Here is a 24168-nt window from a genome sequence, read left to right on the forward strand (position 1 = left end):
CCCATAGGGTGGGCAAAAGTGCGCTACATATGTTTTTGAGAGGGTGGGGGACTCCTTATCTATGTATTTGGGGGGATTCTTTTATATATATTTTGGAGGTGGGCTTTTATATGTATTTGGGAGGGGTGGGGGGCTTTTATATATATTTGGTGGGTGGGGGGCTTCTTGTATATATATTTGGGGGGTGGGGGGCTTCTTTTATATGTATTTGGGGTGGCTTCTTTTATATGAATTTTGGGGGGTTTCCTTTATATGTATTTGGGGGCTTCTTTTAGATGTATTTGGGTGGGGTCTTTTTTTATATGTGTAGCCAGGTTCCCCCCCTGTGCTCCGCGACCCCCCCCACCCCTCGTTACCTACACTGCCGGAGCCAGGCAAGAGTTTCTGCCGGAGTTTCTGGACCCGCCGGAGTTTCTGGAGGGTGGGGGCCGAGCAGAAAGCGCTCCGGTACTCCTGAGGTCCCGTGGCGGCCCGACAGTGCAGGGCGCCGCCATGTTGTGCTTCACGCATGCGCAGTACAGAAGGAGATGCGGCGGCCAGCCAGAGGCATTGCGCATGTGCAGTAATCGCGCTCGCCGCATTAGCCTACCAGGGAGGCTCTTGGAAGGGACTACAAGTCCTATGAGTCTCAGCAGCGACCCACATGATGCCAGGGAGCCAATAGGGCTGTAGTATCTCCCTGCTCACAGGGATTGATACAGTACATTTCGAGCAGTCAGCCCACATTAGTTAGTCAGGACCAGGAAGAGCTAGGCGAAGGAGGTGAGTGCAGGGGTCTGTGACCCACTGCATTAGGCCAGCAGCCCCCTAGGCCCCAGTTAGGTACTGAGCCCCTTATAGCTTGTGGTGCTGCAGGGACAGGCCCTAGGTTAGGGACCTTGCCCCATTAGTGCCAGTGTCAGTTAGGGACACAGCGGACGCTGCGCTCCCCGAGAAGAGGCTTGAGCTCAAGCCTACGCCCCAAAGAGACAAGGACTATCTCCAGGGTGGGATCGCCCCTGGCGGACCCTCGTGCGAGGAAAGGCAGGATATCGCAGACGGGATCACCGAGTGGCGGATCCTATTTGAAGTTGTCTGCAGGCCCGAGTGCAGGAGCACTCGGCAGATACCTTCATAAATGCACGAACAAATCACCTTCTATATACTCACACATAGTGGCAGCGCTGACCACGGGACAAAGGGGTTAGACTGTGGACACGGTCTGGGGGTACACGGTGGTGGGTGCAAGGTACACTCCTAGTGGGAGTGAATGACATTTGGGACTACGGTACGTGGTGTGGAGTTACCCCCTAGGGGGGTAGTATTACAGAGTACACAGTGGTGGTTGCTGACAAGGATGTAATGTGTTATGGTTATTCTGCAAATACAGTAAACTGGTTATATATATCTCGGTGTATATACTTATTGTGTATGTGGGTCCTGTGTAGGCAACCTTCTACATTCCTAGAACCCTACACAGGTGGAGGCGCTGCAAACCAAATCGATCCAGAGGACTCACCCCAGGTTCCCAGCAAGCGGAGGCTCAGGCCTCTTGTGAACCTACAGGTATACGCACCACCTGGTAACACATAGGTTCCCCCTCACATACACTATATCTGTGATTGGGGTAGGGGGAATACCCATTACATATGTATTTTCGGGGTGCTTCTTTTATATGTATTTGAGGGGGTTTCTTTTATGTGTATTTGGGTGAGGGCTTCTTTTATATGTATTTGGGGGTGGGGGCTTCTCTTCTATGTATTTGGGGTGTTTTCAATATGCATTTGGTGGCTGGGAGCTTCTTTTCTATGTATTTGGAGGGTATGGGGCTTTTCTATGCTTTTGGGGGGTAGGGAGCTTCTTTTATATGTATTTGGGGGGGTTCTTTTATATGTGTTTGGGGGGTTCTTTTATATGGAACTAGAAATGTATCACTGGCGCTCACAAAGAATATAGTAAGAAAAAAAAATATATATAAAAAATATATATCCAACCAGATGGCGTATGGCAGATCCAATGATGATCTCAGCAGGTCGTGATCAGATATGAAATATAAAAAAAGGAAAACATAGTGTAATACTGTTAACACTCCGCTGGGAGCCATCACAGGTGGTGGCGCTGCACTTGGTAAGAGATTATCTATACACATACTTATCGCCCCAGGCTCTCCGTGGCGGAGGCTTGGGCCCTGCGAGCCAACAGGTTAGACAGCATTGGTAGCATACTGTATTCAGCAGGAAACAGGGCTACATATGTATTTTGGGGGCTTCTTTTAAATGTATTGGGGGCTGCTTTAATATGTATTTGGGGGTGTGGGGGCTTCTTTTAAATGTATTTGGGGGTGGGGGTTTCTTTTATATGTATTGGTGGTGTTTTTTGTTGTTGAAATATGCATATGGGGTGGGGGGTTTCTTTTAAATGTATTTGGGAGGCTTCTTTTATATGTATTTGGGTGGTGTTTTTTGTTGTTGAAATATGCATATGGGTTGGGAGGTTTCTTTTATATGTATTTGGGGGGCTTCTTTTATATGTATTTGGGTGGGGTCTTTTTTATATGTATTTTTGGGGTGCTTTTATATGTATTTGGGGGGGCTTCTTTTATGTGTATTTGGGGGAGGGCTTCTTTTATGTGTATTTGGGGCTGGGGGCTTCTTTTCTATGTATTTGGAGGGTGGGGGCTTTTCTATGTACACTGGCGGCACACTTTATTAGAGTGCGGCCAGTTCCGCAAGCCGGGAGATTTCCCGGCTTGCTAGTGGCATCCCTTCGGCGTGCCGCGCGTCACCGATGCGGGTGTCCCGCGATGTGGGGGACGGCGGCAGGGGGTTCCGGGGGACCCGGCGGACCCGGAGAGGAGAGGGGGAAGCCCCGATCGGCGGGCCTCTCTTCCGAGGCTTTGGCGCGCGCCCGGGACATCCCGGCGCGCGCCAGGTTACTGTCGCGGCCGAGACCGGGCAAATGCTCGAATAAACTCGGCTGCGACAGTATTTGGGGCGTTTAAAAAAAATGCATTTGGGATGAGGGGCCTCTTTTATATGTATTTGTGGGGTCCTTTAATATGTATTTGGGAGGAGTGGGGTGTCTTTTAAATGTAATGGGGGGTGGTGGTGTGTTTCTTTTATATGTATTTGTGGGAGCCTTCTTTTATATGTATTTGGGGGGCTGCTTTTAAATGTATTGGGGGCTGCTTTTATATGTATTTGGGGGGGGGGTGGGGGCTTCTTTTAAATGTATATGGGGTGGGGGGCTTCTTTTAAATGTATATGGGGGGTGGGGGGTTCTTTTATTTGTATTTGGGGATGTTTGTTTTATATGTATTTTGTGGGGGGATTGTCTGTGTCGGGGGGAGAGAATGAGTGTGAGGAGGGCGGATTGAGTGAGAGTGGGGTAATTAATGGAGGGGGGGCAGTGAGAGGCGAGTGTGAGGAAAAGAGGGAGTACGAGTGAGACGGAGGGGAGAGAAATACATGCAGCTGGGGAAGGGACTGAGTGAGAGTGTGACAATTGATGGAGGGGGGAGACTGAGAGGAGAAAGGGGGTGAGTGAGGAAGAGAGGGAGTGAGACGGAGGAGAGAGAAATACATGGGAAGAAGCGGGGAAATAGAGGGGGGTTCGCGGGATCCGAGACCTCCGACATGGTAAAGGGGCAGTTTTAACTCTAGTCCTGGGCCCCGAGAAATGTGTCTGCGGCTCTGTGTGGAAGCACCATTTTAGTAGCTTTTATTTGCACACTCTAGTTTGTTTACCTCCAGAAGGACCCACTGTTAATAAAGTACCGTAGGTGATGTTTTACCAATGATCAAAAAAGTGGAATTACCATCTCTCTCTTTCTGCTGCCAATACCTTTTTCTATACTGCACCGACACACTTTATTCGAGCAAATACCCGGTATGTACCTGGCAGATACCTGGAATGCGCCACTCCTCACCTCTGACAAGCCCCGTTGCATTTGCCTTCCCAGCCTGGGTTCATGCCTGGCTGACGGGCGGCTGATCTGTTAAATGATAATGATTAGGATTTAATAGGCTGCAATGCTTCGCGTGTCTACCAGATGGCATAAATTCCTGAATTGTAATGCAGTATATATATATATACTGTGCAGTATTGCAGCCAGAGGGAATAAAATGCTTCAATCCCTGCTTGGAAAATAACTCAATGCACTCGGGCAGAAAACAGTCACAAACCTCAATACACCCGGGTATACCCGAATTCGTGGGACTAGCCAAGCTCGAATAAAGTGTGTCGCCAGTGTACATCTCCGCAACCTGCAACAATTGCTTTGTTATATTGGTTACTGTAACTGAGACGTATCCCTGTTTAAATTAAAGTTCCTACTGGTCAGAGAAATCCAGCAGAGAGCTGGTTGATTGCAGCTAATCAATTAACCAGCTCCACCTGAATAATCAGAGGAGTATAAAAAAAACCCTGCTGGGGACAGACCAGGACGACTCCTTAGCAGAGTTACAACTACTGTAGGCTGACATAAGGAGAGGAAGTCTTGAGCACACAAAAGGGTGGTGTGCTGACAGTAAGACACAAGGGGACCAGGCCTCTATGCCTGGACACAGAGGATGCGGGAACCTGCCAGAGGCTGGACCCCCAAGCAGACAACTATCCAGACCTGGATTCAGGGATTGTCATGAAAGGCCACCTGCATTTAGGTACCTCTTGAGACTTTGGTGGTGATAGGCTGGTATGGGGCTTTTCCTCCAATTCTTGCAGAGAGGGACAGGGCAAGTGAGTTAGCCCTTACACAGGAATAGGCTTTGTTTATTTTGTTTTTGTATGCTCTCCATTGTTTAAAGAGACAGGCTCAACAAAGCCATTTTTTAATTTCACCAAAACTGTCGCCTTGTGTGTACGTCTGCACCTACGTACCTACTAATCTTTTAATCAGCCAAAATAATGATCCCTTGCCCTTTCATCTGTAGTGGCTGATATTATAGTGCCAATTATCCTATATTGTGTATTTTTGGTTTTCCTGACCCAAGTGCATGATTTTGCTCTTTGGCATTAGATACAGTTGCTAAACTCTTGATTATTGTGCTAGTCCAGTGGTTCCCACCTGTATACTGTGCACCACCTGCTTGAAAATATTTGTTACGTGAACCACTAATGAATACATTTTATTCACTACTCATCAAACTATTGCTAACAATACTGTTTGACTGATCACAGACTGTATAGTGTCCTGATCTTGTGGGGCGAACATACACTTAAGACTCAAAAATGCACCTCAGTGTGTGCAGACAGCATGGGTGGTATAGCTGCTAATTATTGCGGGATCTTCTAAAGTTACGCCCCACAATACCCTGCTGCTGTGGATGCAAAGCATTGTGGGAAGCGACTTTGGAATTTTCTGCTGTAATAGTAAGATTCTAAATTGCACCTTAGCATGGATGAGATAGCTGTCAAAGTACGCAGTCCCCACATGAACTCAGGAACCTATTATAATGCCAGGGAACTGACATTACAGATTATTTTGAGCAAACTCTTTGGAGATACCTCCCAAATACCCTGTTGGGAATTGCTGTTCTAGTCTACACAAATCATTAATAATTTTTTACCCCTCTTAAGGACCTCAAGTTGTAAGCAGCGATAAGCCCCTTATCACCAGCTTGTCGCCAAAACAGCCTACTGCGATTCAGTAAGCCTCGAGAAGCTGACGATAAGAGCAACAATCGCCTTAAAAAAAAAAAAAATCGGCACATGTGCAGCGATTAGCCACTTTTCAGTGCTCATCAGTGCTCATCGCCAGTTTTTCAAACACGCTCAATTCTATAAGCCCAGATCAGCTTATCGCCACTTTAGAATTGCGATTTCTTCTCCAAATCGTACCGCCACAAAAGGTTGGCAAGAAGGTGGGGAGAAGCTGCGATGAGCGGCGAGACGGCACTTAGAAAATAAAATGCATGTTTCCTGCATCGTATTGATGCCGGTGGTCTCCGGAGGTGATAATATTATTACCGGAGACCCCCGGTATGACTCAGATGCATGAAAAATGCATTTACAGCCCACTTCATTACCTTAGTGGCTAACTGCTAAGGCAATGAAGGGGTTAACTATCCGTCCCAGGCTTATTGTGGGTAGCGGGGGTGGTAAAGGTGGTATTTGGCCCTGGGTGGGTGTTTAGGCCTTGCGGGAGGGGTAGCAGGTGGACAACCCCTTCATTACCTTAGTGGTTAATACCGCTAAAGTAATGAAGAGGTTAACCCCTCCGCTACCCACCCGGAAAGCTTAAACATCCATCCTTGGGGCTAAAACCTCCTTCACCCACCCCCGCTATCCACAATAAACAAAAACACACACACACATACACACACCACTACCCACCTCCTAGGCCCCCAATAAACCATTACAGTATCTAATAAACACCAATACACAACCCACCCCCTGTGCCTCCACAAACGGTAAAATCATAATTAATACCCAGGCCGGTGGGGGTCTCCGGTGATCCCGACGGGTGTCCACAGGTCCCACAGTGCACCCCATTGGGTACCCACTGTGGCGATGAGAGGGTTAATCAGGCCATTAATAAAGACATTATACCCGGCTGATTAACCCTAAATCACATTGGGAGTGAAGGGGTTAAATGTATGTGCATTACCCTGATGTGTTTTCCCTTGCACCACCTTTATTGTCCCAATTTTGCAGCCCATTCCCTGGCGTTGTGAGCGCTGAACCAAGCGCTAATTGAAGACACGTGGCTGTGTATGGAAGGGCCGCTTTGAAGTATAGATATCAATTTCCAAGCAGTAGACCTCGCTTTCGCAAGGTCAATTGAATAAGTGTTTTGCGGTTAAACTGAAGTGGATTCTGTCAAAATGTATCTCTTACCTTGTTAGCGTATTAACTTGAAAGGGGGAAAGTCTATTGACGTGGGAACTAGGTTAACCCCGGAAACCACAATAGAGACCTTTCAATTAAGTACGCTAACTTGTGAATGGAGGGAGCTAGCACTCTAATTTTTGGAGTGCAGCTCTGAATAAAGAAACCATGCACCCACATATGAACTTTATTCCAGTGACACAAGAAGAACATACTTTGTTAATAAAATGTATTTTACTGTTGGTTTTAAATGTACAGGCAGGAAAGGTTTTATCTGTAAGCCTGGGAAAAATCCTTTAGCATGTAAATATGCTAAAGGAGAATGAGCTGAGCATATTTTCCTCCCTGCATTTCAAAGAGCCCCTGCTAAGTGGGAGACTCTGGGGCCGATTCACTAAGCTCCGTTAAGTGGCTTGAAGAGCGCAAAGTACCCTTTAAGACCGATAAGGCTGCAGTGAGATTCACTAAGCAGTGATAACTGCGCTTTATCGCTCTTAAAAGTGCTTTTTTCAGCCCTAACGCAAAATGCGCAAGATCAGGCTATTGCGCTGCTTTTTGCCAGTACAGGAGATTCACTAAGCAGCACTAAGTGAATCGGCCTTAAAAAACACGCCTAACTAACGCAGCAGCTAAAGGCAGGCGCAAAAGGAGCTGGACTTAGAAAATATTTCTTTGTTTACCTTTTTGCTGGCACACCATCCATACAACAGGCCCGCGGATGTCCCCGGTTGACACCGTGGCGGTCCCCGGGTGATCCCCGCGGGCCTGCGGCACCAATGGTGTGCCCCAAAAAATAAACAATACTCCAAAAAAAATACCCCCGCCCCCTAACACATACACTACAGTAATGGGCAAAATTACTATGATCCACATATGGATAATAATGCATTTGCCCATTAAATATACATTAATCCCAATAAATACAATAAATACATTTTGTACTCACCCTTGTCCGGCACCCACGATGAAGGCCATCCTCACTGTCCATACACAGGGGTGCTGAAAAATATACACAATAAGAAAAAGAGCCAAACTAATGTCCCCTAACCTCTTAATGACCTTAGCGGTTATTAACCGCTACAGTCATTAAGGGGTTAAGCCACCCTGACCCGATACCCACCCTTCACCCATTTATTTGTACATATATATATATATATATATATATATATATAAAAAAATAGAAGAAAAGAAGCGCCAAATCCTAGTGCATTACTGTGCAAACTTGATAAATTTAATGCCCAAAAATCTCAATAAAAATGAACTCACAAACATAGAACAATTAAAAGCATTTTATGAGATATACTCATGCTCCAAGGACCAGAAAAACGCTGCTTGACTGCTGTCTTGGCTCCGTCACACCTCTGGATCTGAATGCTGCCTTTGCTGTTCACCGATAGCAGGAACTGACGTTTTTGGCACTCCGCAGTGATCTCTCCCCGGGTATACACCGACAGATGATTTTTTGTTCCCACCGGGGACGATGGATATCGCGGACCAGCGGATGACGTCACAAAGATGGCGGAGGATACCGGACCGATTGAATTCAAGGCAGTTCTGGAGCAAGCGTTTGTGAAGGTCCACTGCACACCTTCCCTACGCGTTTCATCAGATGGACTGACTTCTTCAGGGGATGGGCTCTGGGTGTGTGGTGTACACTTTACACCACACACCCATAGCCCATCCCCTGAAGAAGTCCATCTGATGAAACGCGTAGGGAAGGTGTGCAGTGGACCTTCACAAACGCTTGCTCCAGAACTGCCTTGAATTCAATCGGTCCGGTATCCTCCGCCATCTTTGTGACGTCATCCGCTGGTCCGCGATATCCATCGTCCCCGGTGGGAACAAAAAACATCTGTCGGTGTATACCCAGGGAGAGATCACTGCGGAGTGCCAAAAAGTCAGTTCCTGCTATCGGTGAACAGCAAAGGCAGCATTCAGATCCAGAGGTGTGACGGAGCCAAGACAGCAGTCAAGCAGCGTTTTCCTGGTCCTTGGAGCATGAGTATATCTCATAAAATGCTTTTAATTGTTCTATGTTTGTGAGTTCATTTTTATTGAGATTTTTGGGCATTAAATTTATCAAGTTTGCACAGTAATGCACTAGGATTTGGCGCTTCTTTTCTTCTATTTTTTCTATGCAGGTGGAGAGGGAGGTCGTTGTGCCCTTTTAAAGAAGCTGCCTGCTTTCCCTACCAGTGCTATTTTACTCCCCAATTATTGGTACAATTATTTGGACTCCATAGGACTATCTGCATTGAGCAGACTAAGGAAGGTTCACAGCACCACGTATATTTTTTATTCATATTTTTTTATGCATTTTTTATTTTATTTTTCTTTGCTTGTTAGATATTTAGTATTGTGCTTTATTGGTATTGAATGATTATTATCATTTTTATTGGTACACTATTTTACCTATTGTAAAATTTATTTTACTATTTTTATATTTTTAATATTAATACATTATTTTCTGGCATCTAAGATAACAGCGCAGTCCTTTCTTGTACATATATATATATATATATATATATATATATATATATATATATATATATATATATATATATATATATATATATATATATATTGTATATGCATGATTAACCAATATACAAATAAATGGTTAAGGATATACAGTACATGCCCAAATACACATCTCTCACAATAACAAACAGCACCAAGCAAAATCACTATCTAAGAAATCCAAATAAAAACACTCAATTTGACAATGTGTACATGATACAATTAATCTGTGCATCATGTGTACTATGCCAGCCAATGCTCCAAATCAAATACACGAATCCAAACAAGATACCAATGCAATCATTAAAGAAAAACACAGCATCTCAACACAATTAAATTACATCATGTAATCCAATCTCCAATCAATTACAATTCAAATCAATTACACACTTCAAATCCTACAAACAAACCATTGTGAAAAATAATCTATGTCAAAGTAACCATTACACTAAATCTATCTTCCAAAAATAAACCAATGAAATAATCTATAGCAAACAGCCTTTAAATAAACATTGAAAAAATGAAATGTACATTCGAAACACAGTTTTACACAAAGCAGCAAATTGCAATTCCAAAAAACATCAAAACAAGGCAAGCCAACAAGTTTTTATTATACCTGTATGTATGTCCATCTATAGTTTACAGACATAAATACTGGTGCAATAAAAGAGCATCAAAAACAATTGAATCACATTAAAAATCAACATACAATACAACCTCTGACTTGTCCTGTACGTATGTATGTCCATAGTGAAATACATAAATTCAGTGCAAATAAATGGACATAAAAAAAAATGGACGTCATGAAAATAAATCCAAAAAACCTGTAAAATAAAAATAAAATACATTTATTTTGTTTACTTACCATTAGATGAACCACTCATCGAAATCAAGGGGAACTGGAAGCTCTCGAACAGGTAATCCAACAGGAACCAGGTAACCATAAAAAAAATAAACCCTTACAATCCACAAGTGTCTGTATCTTCTTTCTTCTATTTGTAATCCATAGTGGGGGTCTTCTCCATCTTCTTCTGGGTCTTCTTATCTTCATCCGCCACACCCTCATCTTCTTTCTTCCATAGGCGGTCTGTCCTTCTCGCCGTCAAGCTTCAAAATGAGACGACATAGGCTTTTATAGGCCTATGACGTCACATTTTCGTCATATGGTTCCCACAGCCTGATTGGGCCTTGAAAACCATGTGATTATGGGGGAAATTTTTTCATTTTGATGACGTCATTTAAAGGCAATGACCCCAGCCAATCAGAATGGCTGTGCTTCAATTGCCTTTAAGATGACGTCATGAAAAGAAAGATGGCCGGCCTCACATGGTACGGTAGCCAATTAGAGCTTTGGAAATATATTCCAACTCTGATTGGCTCTAGTACCATGCTAGATGGCGAGGAGGAAAGATCTCCAATGGAAGAAAGAAGATCAGGGCATGGCGGATGAAGATAAGAAGACGCAGAAGAAGATGGAGAAGACCCCCACTATGGATTACAAATAAAAGAAAGAAGATACAGACACTTGTGGATTGTAAGGGTTTATTTTTTTATGGTTACCTGGTTCCTGTTTGATTACCTGTATGAGAGCTTCCGGTTCCCCTTGATTTCGGTGAGTGGTTCATCTAATGGTAAGTAAACAAAATAAATGTATTTTATTTTACTTTTACAGGTTTTTTGGCATTTTTTTCATGTCATCCATTTTTTGGGGGGATGCCCATTTATTGTCCCTGAATTTATGCCTGTCACTGGACATACATACGTACAGGGACTGTCACTGGATGTATTATATGTATCTTTTTAATGTTTTTAAATTGTTTTTGATGCTCTTTTATTGCACATGTATGTATGTATGTATGAAAACTATAAATGGACATACATACAGGTATAATAAAAACTTGTTTGTATAATGTTTGCTTGCCTTGTTTTCATGTTTTTTGTAATTGGAATTTGCTGCTTTGTGTTCATATGTGTTTCTAATCTACATTTCATTTTTTAAATGTTTATTTAAAGGCTGTTTGTTATAGATTATTTCATTGGCTTATTTTTGGAAGCTAGATTTAGTGTGATGGTTACTTTGACATAGATTATTTTTCACAATGGTTTGTTTTTAGGATTTGAAGTGTGTAATTGATTTGGATTGTAATTGATTGGAGATTGGATTAATTGATGATAATTTAATTGTGTTGAGATGCTTTGTTTTTCTTTAATGATTGTATTTGTATCTTGTTTGGATTAGTGTATTTGATTTGGAGCATTGGTTGGCATAGTATACATGATGCACAGATTAATTGTATCATGTACACATTGCCAAATTGGGTGTTTTTATTTGGCTTTCTTAGATATTGTTTTTGCTTGGTGCTATTTGATATTGGGAGAGATTTGTATATAGGCATGTACAGTATATCCTTAACCTTTTATTTGTATATTGGTTAATCATGCATTTACAGTATATTTATATATATATATATATATATATATATATATATATATATATATATATATATATATATGCAGTGTTCGACAAACATATACATTTGCTCGCCCCGGGCGAGTGGATTTAACATCGTGGCGAGCTCCTATTGGCCCAAGCAGCACAGGTTTGGTACTAGGTGGCGAGTAGAATTTTTTGTGTGGCGAGTAGATTTTTTGGTGATTTGTCGACCACTGTATATATATATATATGCATAGACAGTGTGTATATATATATATATATATGTGTACCACCTTGAGAAAGGTCCCACTGGGGGACCGAAACGTCGGTTTTTGTGTCTTCTATCAAATATAGAACATTTTTGATTTACTTACCTGCGTGCTGTCCCTTGATGTCGTGTTGCAACCGGTATCGTATGGTCTGTTATTGCTTTATGTGATAAGCACCAAAACTTATTTACTTGCATTTGGTGTGCCGGCTGTGCATTGGATTATATATATATATACTGTATATATATATATATATATATATATATATATATATATATATATATATAAAGTGGTTGACAAATCACCCAAAAATCTACTCGCCACACAAAAAAATCTACTCGCCACCTAGTACCAAACGTGTGCTGCTTGGGCCAATATTTACTCGCCCGGGGGTTAAATCCACTCTCCCGGGGCGAGCAAATGTATAGGTTTGTCGAACACTGTATATATATATATATATATATATATATATATATATATATATATATATATACATGATGAACCCACTGTACACATAAATGGGTGAAGGGTGGGTATCGGGTCAGGATGGTTTATAACCGCTAAGGTCATTAAGGGGTTATGGGACATTAGTTTGGCTCTTTTTCTTCTTGTGTATATTTTTCAGCACCCAGTGTATGGACGGTGAGGAAGATGAGGATGGCCTTCATCATGGGTGCCAGACAAGGGTGAGTACAAAATGTATTTATTGTGATTAATGTATATTAGGGGGCGGGGGGGATGTGTGTTGTATATAGCAATGTTTATTGGGGGCAATTGTGCCTTAACCCCTTCATTGCCTTAGCGGATAGCCGCTAAGGTAATGAAGCTGCTTTAATGTATTTTTATTAATAGTGTGCAGGAGCAGGAGGTCCCCTGAGATAAACCGCATTGATTTGTGGCTCAGGGACCCCCTGCTTCCCGAGTTACAGGCCCCGGTAAGGGGCATCGGATGCCAGTGTCGCCGCCATCTTTATAGAGCCCACATCGCGTCTTGGACGCTATAAAGATGGCGCCGACACTGGCACCGATGCCCCATACCGGGGCCTGTAACTCGGGAATCAGGGGGTCCCTGAGCCACAAATCAATGCGGTTCAGCTCAGGGGACCCCCTGCTCCCGCAAACTATTATTAAAATGTACTTTAATGCAGCTTCATTACCATAGCGGCTATCCGCTACGGTAATGAATTATTATTTATTGGTATTGGTGTTTTAATACTAGTGTAGATGTGCAGGGGGTCTCCTGAGCTGAACCACATTGGTTTCAGGTCCAAGACCCCTTACTTCAGGAGATATAGGCCCGTTATGGGGTGTCGGTATCCCCTGCACTTGTAAAGCTCCCGCGTCACGTGACCGGGACATTTACATTCTGCAGGGGATACCGGCACCCCATAATGGGGCCTATATCACCTGAAGTAGGGGGTCCCCGAGGCTGAAACCAATGCAGTTCAGCTCAGGAGACCCCCTGCACATCTACACTAGTATTAAAAATCATTTTTGGACAGCACAATCGCATGTAAGAGCCGTGCATTGAGACGCAGCGTCTCCATGCATTTCTTACAGGCTGCTTTGTTTATAATAGTTATCGTGCTATCTAACTTTAAGCACGATAACAGGGGGGCAAGAAGCTGATCGCGCGATATGGCCTTTTTGGGCAAGGCAGGCCGAAAACGCGCCAAACAGCCTTAGTGAATAGCGCTTATGGCTTCACCCTTTTTCGCCCGAGCGATATAACAAATTTCAGCGCTAATTAACGTAGCTTAGTGCATAGGCCCCTCTGAGTTTAGTGAAGACCTGGGTTGGAAAGCCTCAGAGATGCAAAGTGTGAAAATGTCCAGGAAGTTGCTGAGTGCCAGATCCCGATACTCAGCATGAGCCATTCACACTTTGGGACCAAACCCTAGACTGATGGTCGCCAAGTCAGGGGTGGACCCCCAGTATGGTAAACTGCATAGGTGTCAGGCTGACACCTTTGGAAACCGGAAAACTCTTTTTGCCAGTTCTGCAAACTCCGGGCCAATTGGGGATTGGTGGGTTAAATGTTCCCACGGAGGGGATTGGGCATGCATGTTAGAGATAGGACTGTGAACCCTATAAACCTGCCTGCCAGTGTGATTCATGACTTATCCAAGCTTTGCTCAAAATTCCGTTCAATTACAGCGGTAGCGGTTCCAGAACGCAAAGGGTTAACAACATCGTAACTAAGGATTTACCACTACTTCAGGAATTCATTAGCCCTGGAGACTCCCGAACGAATTCCAACGAACGAGAACGAACTCCTTTCATTTGGCAGAGATATTAGGTTGACAACTTGCGACCTAGCCAAAAAAATTTAAGCCAGAGACTTTATTTCTTCAGGTTTCGTGCAAAGGACAATTTATTTCGTTTCCCCATCCCAGTAAGTGATTATTAAGTGTATTCTGAGGTTGTCATGTGTTTGTCTTTTAAGGAAATAAATGACAATTTATTTTGCCCGCCTTGTTGTGTTCAATTGAGAATCCCAAAAATATAAAAGTGTTAATAAGTACTGGTCCACTGTGACACCCACTGGTGTCTGGGGGCCTCTGGGTGGTCCCTGCTATGCTCTGTGGGGCTCCAGGTGGTCCCTGCGGGCCCAAATGGGGTCCACGGGTGGTCACCACGGGTGTCTGGGGGTCCCCGGGTTGTCCTCACCGGTGTATGGGGGCCCTCACGTGGTTCCCACAGGGGTCTGGGGCCCCTTGTGTGGTTCCTGCGGGTCCCCTGGGCCCCCAGTTCTTCCCCACAGGTGTCCCCCGTGGGTCCTCAGGTGGCACCCATGGGGCGTCCGGGGGTCTTCGGGTGGGCCTCAGCAGGCCTGCGGTTCCAATCCTGTATGTATATGTATACCCCACCAAAACATATACAGTACAGTAATGGGCAAAACAACTATTATCCAGATATGGATAATAAATTATTTGCCCATTATTAATCACATTATCCAGAATCAATAAAGTAAATAAAATCGTTCTACTTATCCCAGCCAATTTGAAGGTTGTCCTCGTCAGCTTACTGCAGGGCTATGTCCTCCGTTTCCAGAAAGAGTACATAGCAGAATATATTCCAATGGCCCCTAACCCCTTAATCACCTTAGCGGTTATTAACCGCTATAGTAATTAAGGGGTTAACCCACCCTGCCCAGCTACCCACCCGAGAGGCCTAACCACCCACCCCGGACCCACTATATCCACCCTGTTGTTGTTTTGGTCATTACGAAATATTTTTAAATTAAAATTTTATTACTAGTGCAGATGATCAGGGGGTCTCCGGAGCAGAACCGCATTTATTTCAGGTTCGGGGACCCACTGCTTCCCGAGATACAGGCCCGTTATGGGGTGCCGGTATCTCCTATGCATTTAAATGTCCCACGGCACATGACCGTGGGAATCCAAAGCATAGGAGATACCGGCACCCCATAATGGGGCCTGTATCTCGGGAAACAGGGTCACCGGACCTGAAACCAATGCGGTTCTGCTCCGAAGACTCCCTGCTACAATACACAAGTAATACAATTTAAATGTTAAAATATTTTTATTTACGGCGAGATTTTCGCAGAGAGAGGCGGCTCTCTCTGAAGCAGATATAACTCGCCGGGTGAGTCCTTTTCTTCGGAGGGGAAGTCCTATCGCCGCCGGCAATTTGCCATGTTTGGAAATGTTGCTATCAATGGTATTCCGGCCTTTCTGCAAACCTTGAGAGCAACACGGCAAAAAAATGGCGATTTGAAAACCCTGCCGATAATTTCTATTGGACTTTAGGCCCTAAGTGTCAACCCTGTTGCAGATCTTTGTGTTATCTGCAAAAATAATGGGTTCCTAATTGATCCAGCTAGAGCCAAGGAACCAGAAGAGCACAGCAGCAAAAAGTGGGGACCAAACCATGAGGTGCCGGTAAAACAAGGTAATTTAATCCATAGAGAAATGCACAGGAACATACAGGTGGGCCAAGTGATCCTCTGACACGTTTCGTGCTTTGTCTATGGATTAAATTACCTTGTTTTAACGTGACCTCATGGTGTGGTCCCCACTTTTTGATGTTGTGCTCTTCTGTTCCTTGGCTCCAGCTGGATCAATTAGGAACCCCTCCTGTTATGCACCTCTGCAGGAGACGCACGTAACCTGGAGTTTACACTGATGGTCACACCTAGTGAGTACTATTCTCTACTATTATAACTGATTCATCATTTTGGTCTCTTGGACTGTATTATTGGGTTTAGGATTGCCAACAGGACTGAGAAGTGTCTATTATTGTGTGCTGTGCAAATATGCGTGAACTTGTGTTATAGGGATTCAGTATCAACTGACATCACCATCAAGACTTTTATCAGCACCTATCTACTCACATGCAACATATGATCATCTTGCTCTGGTTTAACAGCATTTGATACCACTTGGAATGTCTGTGCTATTTGTGGTTTGAGCACTAGTGGAAACTCAGTGGTCTTTTGTTCATTATTATCTGCAAAAAGTCATATTTTCTCTTCCACATCATTTGTAATGCAACTTATAAATGTATTAAAAAGCACAGCCTCAAGTAGCGATGCCTTGGGTACTCCCCTATGTACCGTCTCTCCTGACTGGACTCTATTTACCACAACCCTCTATCCCGTATTGTTGAACCATTTTTTTTTATCCATTATCCACTTCAGAACCCAGTTCCAAAGAATGGCAACTTGTTTATCAGTCTTCGACTTGGAAAAGTGTCAAAGGCTTTACTCATATAAAGATAAGGTGCAGGCAGTAATACTTCCGCACCCCGGGGCAGGCTAAAAGTTTGTTGCCGCCCCCCCTACAGTATCGCAGCGTTAATTGACGCAGCGATGTCACATGGCCACATTAACATCCCATTGGCATAAAAACAAAAAACATTGTCATGGCAGCAAAAAAGGTACGTGCAATATTCTTGCCTTTTTGCCATGTGTGCGTTCTAACCCAGGCTCCATATATAAATGTCTGAGTCCTGCGCAGGCTCATCAATGTTGAGGGATATTTAAACATAGCGCGTTGGAGCAGAAGTCATGGAACTGGGAGCGGTGGTGGCAGCAGCAGTAGCAGCAGTAGCAGCAGTAGGGGACATTGACGAGGGTGCTCGGCCATGCGGATCATTAACGGAGTGATCCGAGAACACTCGTCAATGTCCTTTGCTGCTGCTGCTGCTGCTGCTTCTACCGCCTTTCTGAGTCCAGCCCATGCCCGACCAACACCTTTTTAATGTCCTTCAACATTGATGAGGCTGAGCATGATTCGGACATTTACATATGGCGCCGGGTTTGAAGCACGTGGCGCCCCTTTTCGGTTGGCGCCCCAGGCAAGTGCAAGCCCGCCCCTTAATCATGCAGTGCCTGGAAATTACTGTATGCCTTTTTGCAGACAACACAAAAGATCTTCCGCAGAGTTGATGCTCCAAGGGGGCTAAGCAAAATGATTAAGGAATTCTGTAGATTAGAGCAGGGGCGCACAAACTTTATTTGCTGAGCTCCCCCCCCCCCCCGCCTGCTCTCCTCCTTCTGACCTTGTGCGGCATCAAAAGAAGCCGTGGGGTCATGTGAAAACACGTCACGTGAACTGCAGCGTCATTTGAAGCGTGTGATGTCACATCAAATGACCCGCTGCGTCATTTGACACCACATTGCCATGGACACGAGTGATGCCAGCAGAGTCAAGGTACGTTTTAGAGTTGCAGATGCCTCACGCGATCCCCCGGCATTTAATTTAAATGCCTCGGGGAAGAGCGCGGGGCCTCTGCAACCGCACCCCCTGAGAAATCCAGCACCCCCCTGGAGGGTGCCCCCCCCCACAGACTTTGCACACCGCTGGATTAGAGGAATGGTCAACAGTGTGGAAAATACTACTTAATGCCAAAAAGTGCAAAATCATACAATTCCGTCACAAAAATCTAAAAAGTAGAATACAGGATTAATGGACTTCAATGTTAACCACTATAAAAGAAAGGGGCCTATAGTATAATCATGATTTCAACTTGCTGAACTGTAGGCAAGCAATATACCAAATCAATGTGGACAGCCACATTGTATAGAGATGTATTGGCAGCAGAAAGAACCTGAATGAACCCATTTTATACAGTAGATCATTGGTAAGACCTTATCTAGAGTACGGTGTTCAATTGTGGAGACCATATCACCTGAAGAACAGAGATAGAATAAAGATTGTGCAAAGCGCGGCTACTAAAATGGTGTCTGATCTACAGTACATCATGAAGCATGAGGAAAGATAAAAGGAGCTCAATATTTACAGCTTGGAGAGATGGGACAGGGTGGATATGATTGAAACTTTCAAATATAAAAAGGATTTCAACAAGGCCGATAAATGGGTTTATACAGTAGTTAGCATTTATTTTAAATCTATATTTAAAATTTTTACTGTGTTCTTTTACTTCATTTTTTTTATACAGGATTGAAGCAAGGGGTTTCCGGAGCTGAACCCCATTAATGTCATCTCCAGGGATCCGCTGCTTCCAGAGATATTGACCTCCATAAGGGGTGCCGTAGCCGCTCATGCTGGACTTGCTTCCAATTGGAGCAAGTGATGCGGAAACTTTAGACGCTAGACAGAGTGGCTACCAGCACCCCTATAGAGGTCTATATCCCCAGAAGCAGGGGGTCTCCAGAGCTGAAATTGACGAGTTTCAGCTCTGAAGACCCTCTGCCTCAATCCTGTAGAGAAAAATAATAATAAAAACATTGGATTGCTGTAAGAGCTGCTCTGGCGAGACACAGGGAGAGACTGCTTATCTATGGGACTCATCCGCGTAGTGTTTACAGACTGGTGACTGACCCAGCAGGATTAAGCTTAAAGGGGGGTTTATAACAACATAGATTTTATGAATATATTAGGAAATGCATTTAATACATTTCATGGGATATATACAAATATATTCTGCGACAATACAAGGAGCTTTGAAAAGAACCATTCTTTTCAAAAGACTCGGGGGCATCCCTTTAGGTTGGAGGAAAGGAGATTTCACCAGCAACAAAGGAAAGGGTTCTTTACAGTAAGGGCAGTTAAAATGTGGAATTAATTGCCCAAGGAAACTGTGATGGCAGATACAATAGATATTTTCAAAAAAAGGCTGGATATCTTTTTAGAAATGAAAGGTATACAGGGATATACAAAATAAGTAAACATGGGAAGGATGTTGAACCAAGGATGTTGATCTGATTGCCATTATTTGGACTCAGGAAGGAATTATATTTTTCCCCTTATGAGACAGCACTGGATGGGGGGGGGGGGGGGGTGGCGATTTTGTTAGCCTTCCTCTGGATCAAAATACTGTAAATACAAATATAGCATAAGTATCTGTCGTCTTAATTTATCATACGTTGAACTTGATGGACATACAGTATGTCTTTTTTCTTCCTGATCTACTATGTAACTTATATGTATATGTATCTTATATTAACAGGGAAACTAAAGTGTACCTATTTTAATATGGTCAATGTTGGAAGGTCTACTGTATTTAATATACAAAGCACAGTACTTCCTTAACAAATCAAGACAACGCTTTCTGTTTATGCTAGTTGTAAAAATAATCATTGTGCTAATGACAGGTGAACTTTTATTCTTACAGTTTGGCCGAGGATTATGTTCTGGTTTTTATTCCTGCTCTTCCAGTAAGTTATTTTAAGTGTAACTTCACTCTTTATGGATTACAAAAACAATATATGCATGCTCATGTGGCCTCTTTTTTCTTGAAAAAAAAATAATAATAATATTCTTTTTTTATTGTTGAAAGGGTCAGCATTGATTAGTTCAGTCCACTAGATGGCACCACTATAATACTTGAGCATTCATCATCAGCACTCTTACTCAAGGAGGCAATCTAAGCAGCTTCAAATTAAAAAAAATAAATAAATATATATATATACATATATATGTACATATATATGTACATATATATGTACATATATATGTACATATATATGTACATATATATATACATATATATGTACATATATATATACATATATATATATATATATATATATATATATATATATATATATATATATACACCATAATACTGAGTTAAGTTATGGTGAGTAAAAAAAGTGACAAAAACCCTCCACAGGAAAGCAAATACAACTGTATGCTCATCTGCATGTCTTAGGCAGGTCTGCAACCCCGCCTTTCCCCATTATCACCCAGCATACAGCACTTCCACTGCAGCAAGGGATTCTGGGAAATGACATGCAAATGAGCACACAGTGTCACTTTTTGCCTCAAAAACCATTTTTAACATGGTTCCCTATAGGCATACAGCTATATTTGCATATTTGCTTTCCTGTGGAGGGTTTTTGTCACTTTTTTTACTCACCATAACTTAACTCAGTATTATGGTTTAGCCCAGCGTTTCCCAAACGGTGGGTCGCGACCCGGCACCGGGCCACGGCACCAAAATTGCCGGGTCGCAGCGAGGCTGGCCGCGCGGTGTCTCCCGTCCCCCCTGCTCAATTTTAAAAAAATGCCGGCGATTTCCCCCTGCGGTCCCGCGCGCTTGCGCAGGGCAAGCAGGGCAAGCAGGGCCTGCTCCCTTCCTCCCCCCCCCCGCTCCCAACGTGGGACGGAGGAGGAAGTACCAGCTCCTCTGCGTCCCGCACGTTACGTGGGACGGAGGGGGAAGTTCAAGCTCCTACTGCGGCCCGCTTCCCCCCGCGGCCAGCTTCCCCCCGCAGCCAGCTTCCCGAGCTCACCTCCCGTGGCACCCCCTCCCGAGCCCACCTCCCGTCCCCCCAAGCCCACCTCCCGTCCCCCCAAGCCCACCTCCCGTCCCGGGCAGCAGGGGATATCGGGGGCAGCAGGGGAAAGCGTCCGGCGGCAAGGTAAGTCACCCCACCCAGTCACTGCCTCCCACCCAAGTGCCCCTGGTCCCCCTCCCACCCACCCAAGTGCCCCTGGTCCCCCTCCCACCCACCCAAGTGCCCCTGGTCCCCCTCCCACCCACCCAAGTGCCCCTGGTCCCCCTCCCACCCTCCCACCCAAGTGCCCCTGGTCCCCCTCCCACCCTCCCACCCAAGTGCCCCTGGTCCCCCTCCCACCCTCCCACCCAAGTGCCCCTGGCCCCCTCCCTCCCACCCAAGTGCCCCTGGCCCCCTCCCTCCCTCCCACCCAAGTGCCCCTGGCCCCCTCCCTCCCTCCCACCCAAGTGCCCCTGGCCCCCTCCCTCCCACCCAAGTGCCCCTGGCCCCCTCTCCAGTCACTCACATCCGTCGTTGCCTGTAATTCACTGTTTGTGTCTGTGTGGGTATAGGGGAGAGCGAGTGTGTGTGGGTATAGGGGAGAGCGAGTGTGTGTGTGTGTGTATCTGTGTGGCTGCGTGTGTATCTGTGTGGCTGCGTGTGTGTCAGTGGCTGCGTGTGTGTGTGTCAGTGGCTGCGTGTGTGTGTGTCAGTGGCTGCGTGTTTGTGTCAGTGGCTGCGTGTGTGTGTCAGTGGCTGCGTGTGTGTGTATCAGAGGCTGTGTGTATGTATCAGTGTGTGTCAGTGGCTGCGTGTCTGTCAGTGGCTGTGTGTGTGTGTATCAGTGGCTGTGTGTGTGTGTATCAGTGGCTGTGTGTGTGTCTGTGCAGGCCCTATAGGCCAGTATAGGCGATAAAAATTTTAGTGGGTCACGAAGGAGAAGTTCAAAAAATAACCGGGTCACGGAAAAAAAAGTTTGGGAAACCCTGGTTTAGCCTATCCCATAGCCTCTTTGCATACCCAGTTAAAATCAACCCCACACTGATGAGACCCATTAAGTATTAAGTATTTGCATATATATATATATATATATATATATATATAATATTGTTTTAATATATGCAGCCTTTGCTTATCTAAGCTGCCCGATGGATCCCTTCTCCCGTGATCAGCAAAATCCTACTTCCCAAAATCTCAAATCAATCCTTCAGCTGCGCTTATAGTACCAGGCGAGTCGCGCCAAAACAAATACATTGAATCTGTTGCATGCGCTCATAGTAAGCGCGATGGTGACAGATCTACAAAAAATTTGGAAGACATTGAAATTTGAGTTAGGGAGAGACAGTCGTCACATGTGAAAGTGCCCAAAGGGTTAAATGAATGAAGCATAATGGTTTCTGGGATTCAGTGCAATTAAAAACTGTCATAAGCCAGTAGCAAAGTTCCCTTATTATGAAGGAAAATCATGGGTGCGCAAATTCCCTAGTGAAAAATAATACCCACAGATATTTCTCCTATTTCTGTAAGCTATAGGCACTCGCCACCTCTTCAGTGGAATGTACAGTTTAGACTAACACTGAGGTGTATTTGAACTTTTTGCTAATTGGAGAATTGGTAAGGCGCTCAGAACCTGAAAGGAGGAGTCAGACACTTTCAAAGAACTACAGTATTTAGCAAAATAGAACCAGGTGAGCTAAAACTTTCCCCTGTAATGGAATGTATCAGTAACACTATAATCCAATATCTTTATGGAGTATGCAGCTAGGAATAAAATTCCTTAAGTATATTTAGAGAAAACAAATACATAGAATCTGAGCTCCTCCCTTTATGGAGTATGCAGCTATGAAAAAGATTGTAAAATGATCAATGGATCAATGAGGCAAAGGGTCATGGAGATTATTAGTTTGTCAAAGGAATTAACCCTCTGAGTGCCAGGTGTAGTTGCTCTGTGTGTGGCCAGTTTGGAATACACTTTTTCGACAGGGATTTGTCACCTTTGTGGGGCATCCTAAAAATAAATGCTTCATGTTGTCTTATTTGCATATTTTGTGACACAACCTCACCAATTGAATTAGTATGTTCAAAGCATTTTTTTCAACATTACATTGCAGTATTGAGACATTTTGTGTGGTTATGCTATATTAACCACAGTGTAAGCTGCCATTTTGTCAATTTGACCTTTTTTCTACAGATGCAGGGGCCGTTATCTGACCATTTCTCGAATTGGTTTTCGAGATCTCCCCGAAATCCTTTCAAAAACGTGCCGCGACAAACTAATGGCCCATCGGATAAACACAGCAGGGGTCCCTGCTGTGCTAATCCTACCGGGGTCTGCCGGTCTGTAAGAGAGAGGCGGAATCAGTCACTCCAACAGTGCACCTCTAACAGGCGATCGCAGGGTTTTTATTTAATTTTAAACACTACAGTATTGTAGCCGGTGGTCTCCGGAGCTGAACCTCATTGATTTCAGGTCTGCAGACCCTCCTACTTCCTGAGATACAGGCCCCGTTATGGAGTGCCGATATCCACCTGTTAAAAATCATTTCCTTAGCGGATAGCTGCTAAGATAATGAAGCTGTTTACATTTTATTTTTATTTATAGTGTGCATTCTTCTTTCTTTTCTTCATCTGTAATTTGTAATCCATGTTGGAGTCTTCTTTATCTTCATCTGTACTCTTAATCCACTCCTGGTTCTTCTTCTGTTCTTCATCTGTCAATCCAATTGGTAGGCGATATTGCACCTTGAGCTTATTGCTCCTTTGATTGACAAATGGTTCCCATGCCATCTGATTGGCTGGGATAACCATGTGACTTTTTTGGGGGTGGAAGCCAGCCAATCAGAAAGGCTCAGCTACCTATCCCGTTAAGATGATGTCACAAAAAACAGAATGGCTGGCATTACATGTTTTACTATAACCAGTACGATTTGGGGTCATCCTACTGGTTCTAGTAAACCATGTGATGGTAAAGAACAGGACAAGTCCCATGTGTGTGCTCAAACAGAGTGCAGGTCACGTGGACACAATAAATTGTTTAAAATTGGGGAACAAGGTATAATCCATAGAAATCCGAAAGTGATGCGAATGCTTATCACTGATGAAAATATGAGATCCAGGTCACCAATATACAGAATGGGATGTACACTGGCGACACACTTTATTCGAGCTCGGCTAGTCCCACGAATTCGGGTATACCCGGGTGTATTGAGGTTTGTGACTGTTTTCTGCCCGAGTGCATTGAGGTATTTTCCAGCAAGGGATTGAAGCATTTTATTCCCGCTGGCTGCAATACTGCACAGTATATATATATATATACTGCATTACAATTCATGAATTTATGCCATCTGGTAGACACGCGAAGCATTGCAGCCTATTAAATCCTAATCATTATCATTTAACAGATCAGCCGCCCGTCAGCCAGGCATGAA

General features: G+C 44.1%; 1 protein-coding gene across 4 annotated transcripts in view; it reads left to right on the forward strand.

Moving 5' to 3' along the window:
* The window catches only part of LOC142489216 (multidrug and toxin extrusion protein 2-like), a 524115-nt gene that overhangs the window by 113563 nt on the left and 386384 nt on the right, over window positions 1–24168 (forward strand). For 3 of the 4 annotated variants that reach the window (XM_075589594.1, XM_075589595.1, XM_075589593.1), the window contains one exon: window positions 19633–19675. The exons of the other annotated variant lie outside the window; for it this stretch is intronic. In XM_075589594.1, coding sequence (XP_075445709.1) covers window positions 19633–19675 — 43 coding nt within the window. The remainder of the gene's footprint in view (window positions 1–19632; window positions 19676–24168) is intronic. 4 annotated transcript variants of the gene reach the window in all.

The sequence above is a fragment of the Ascaphus truei genome, chromosome 3, assembly GCF_040206685.1.
Source record: "Ascaphus truei isolate aAscTru1 chromosome 3, aAscTru1.hap1, whole genome shotgun sequence".
In the NCBI taxonomy this organism is placed as follows: domain Eukaryota; kingdom Metazoa; phylum Chordata; class Amphibia; order Anura; family Ascaphidae; genus Ascaphus; species Ascaphus truei.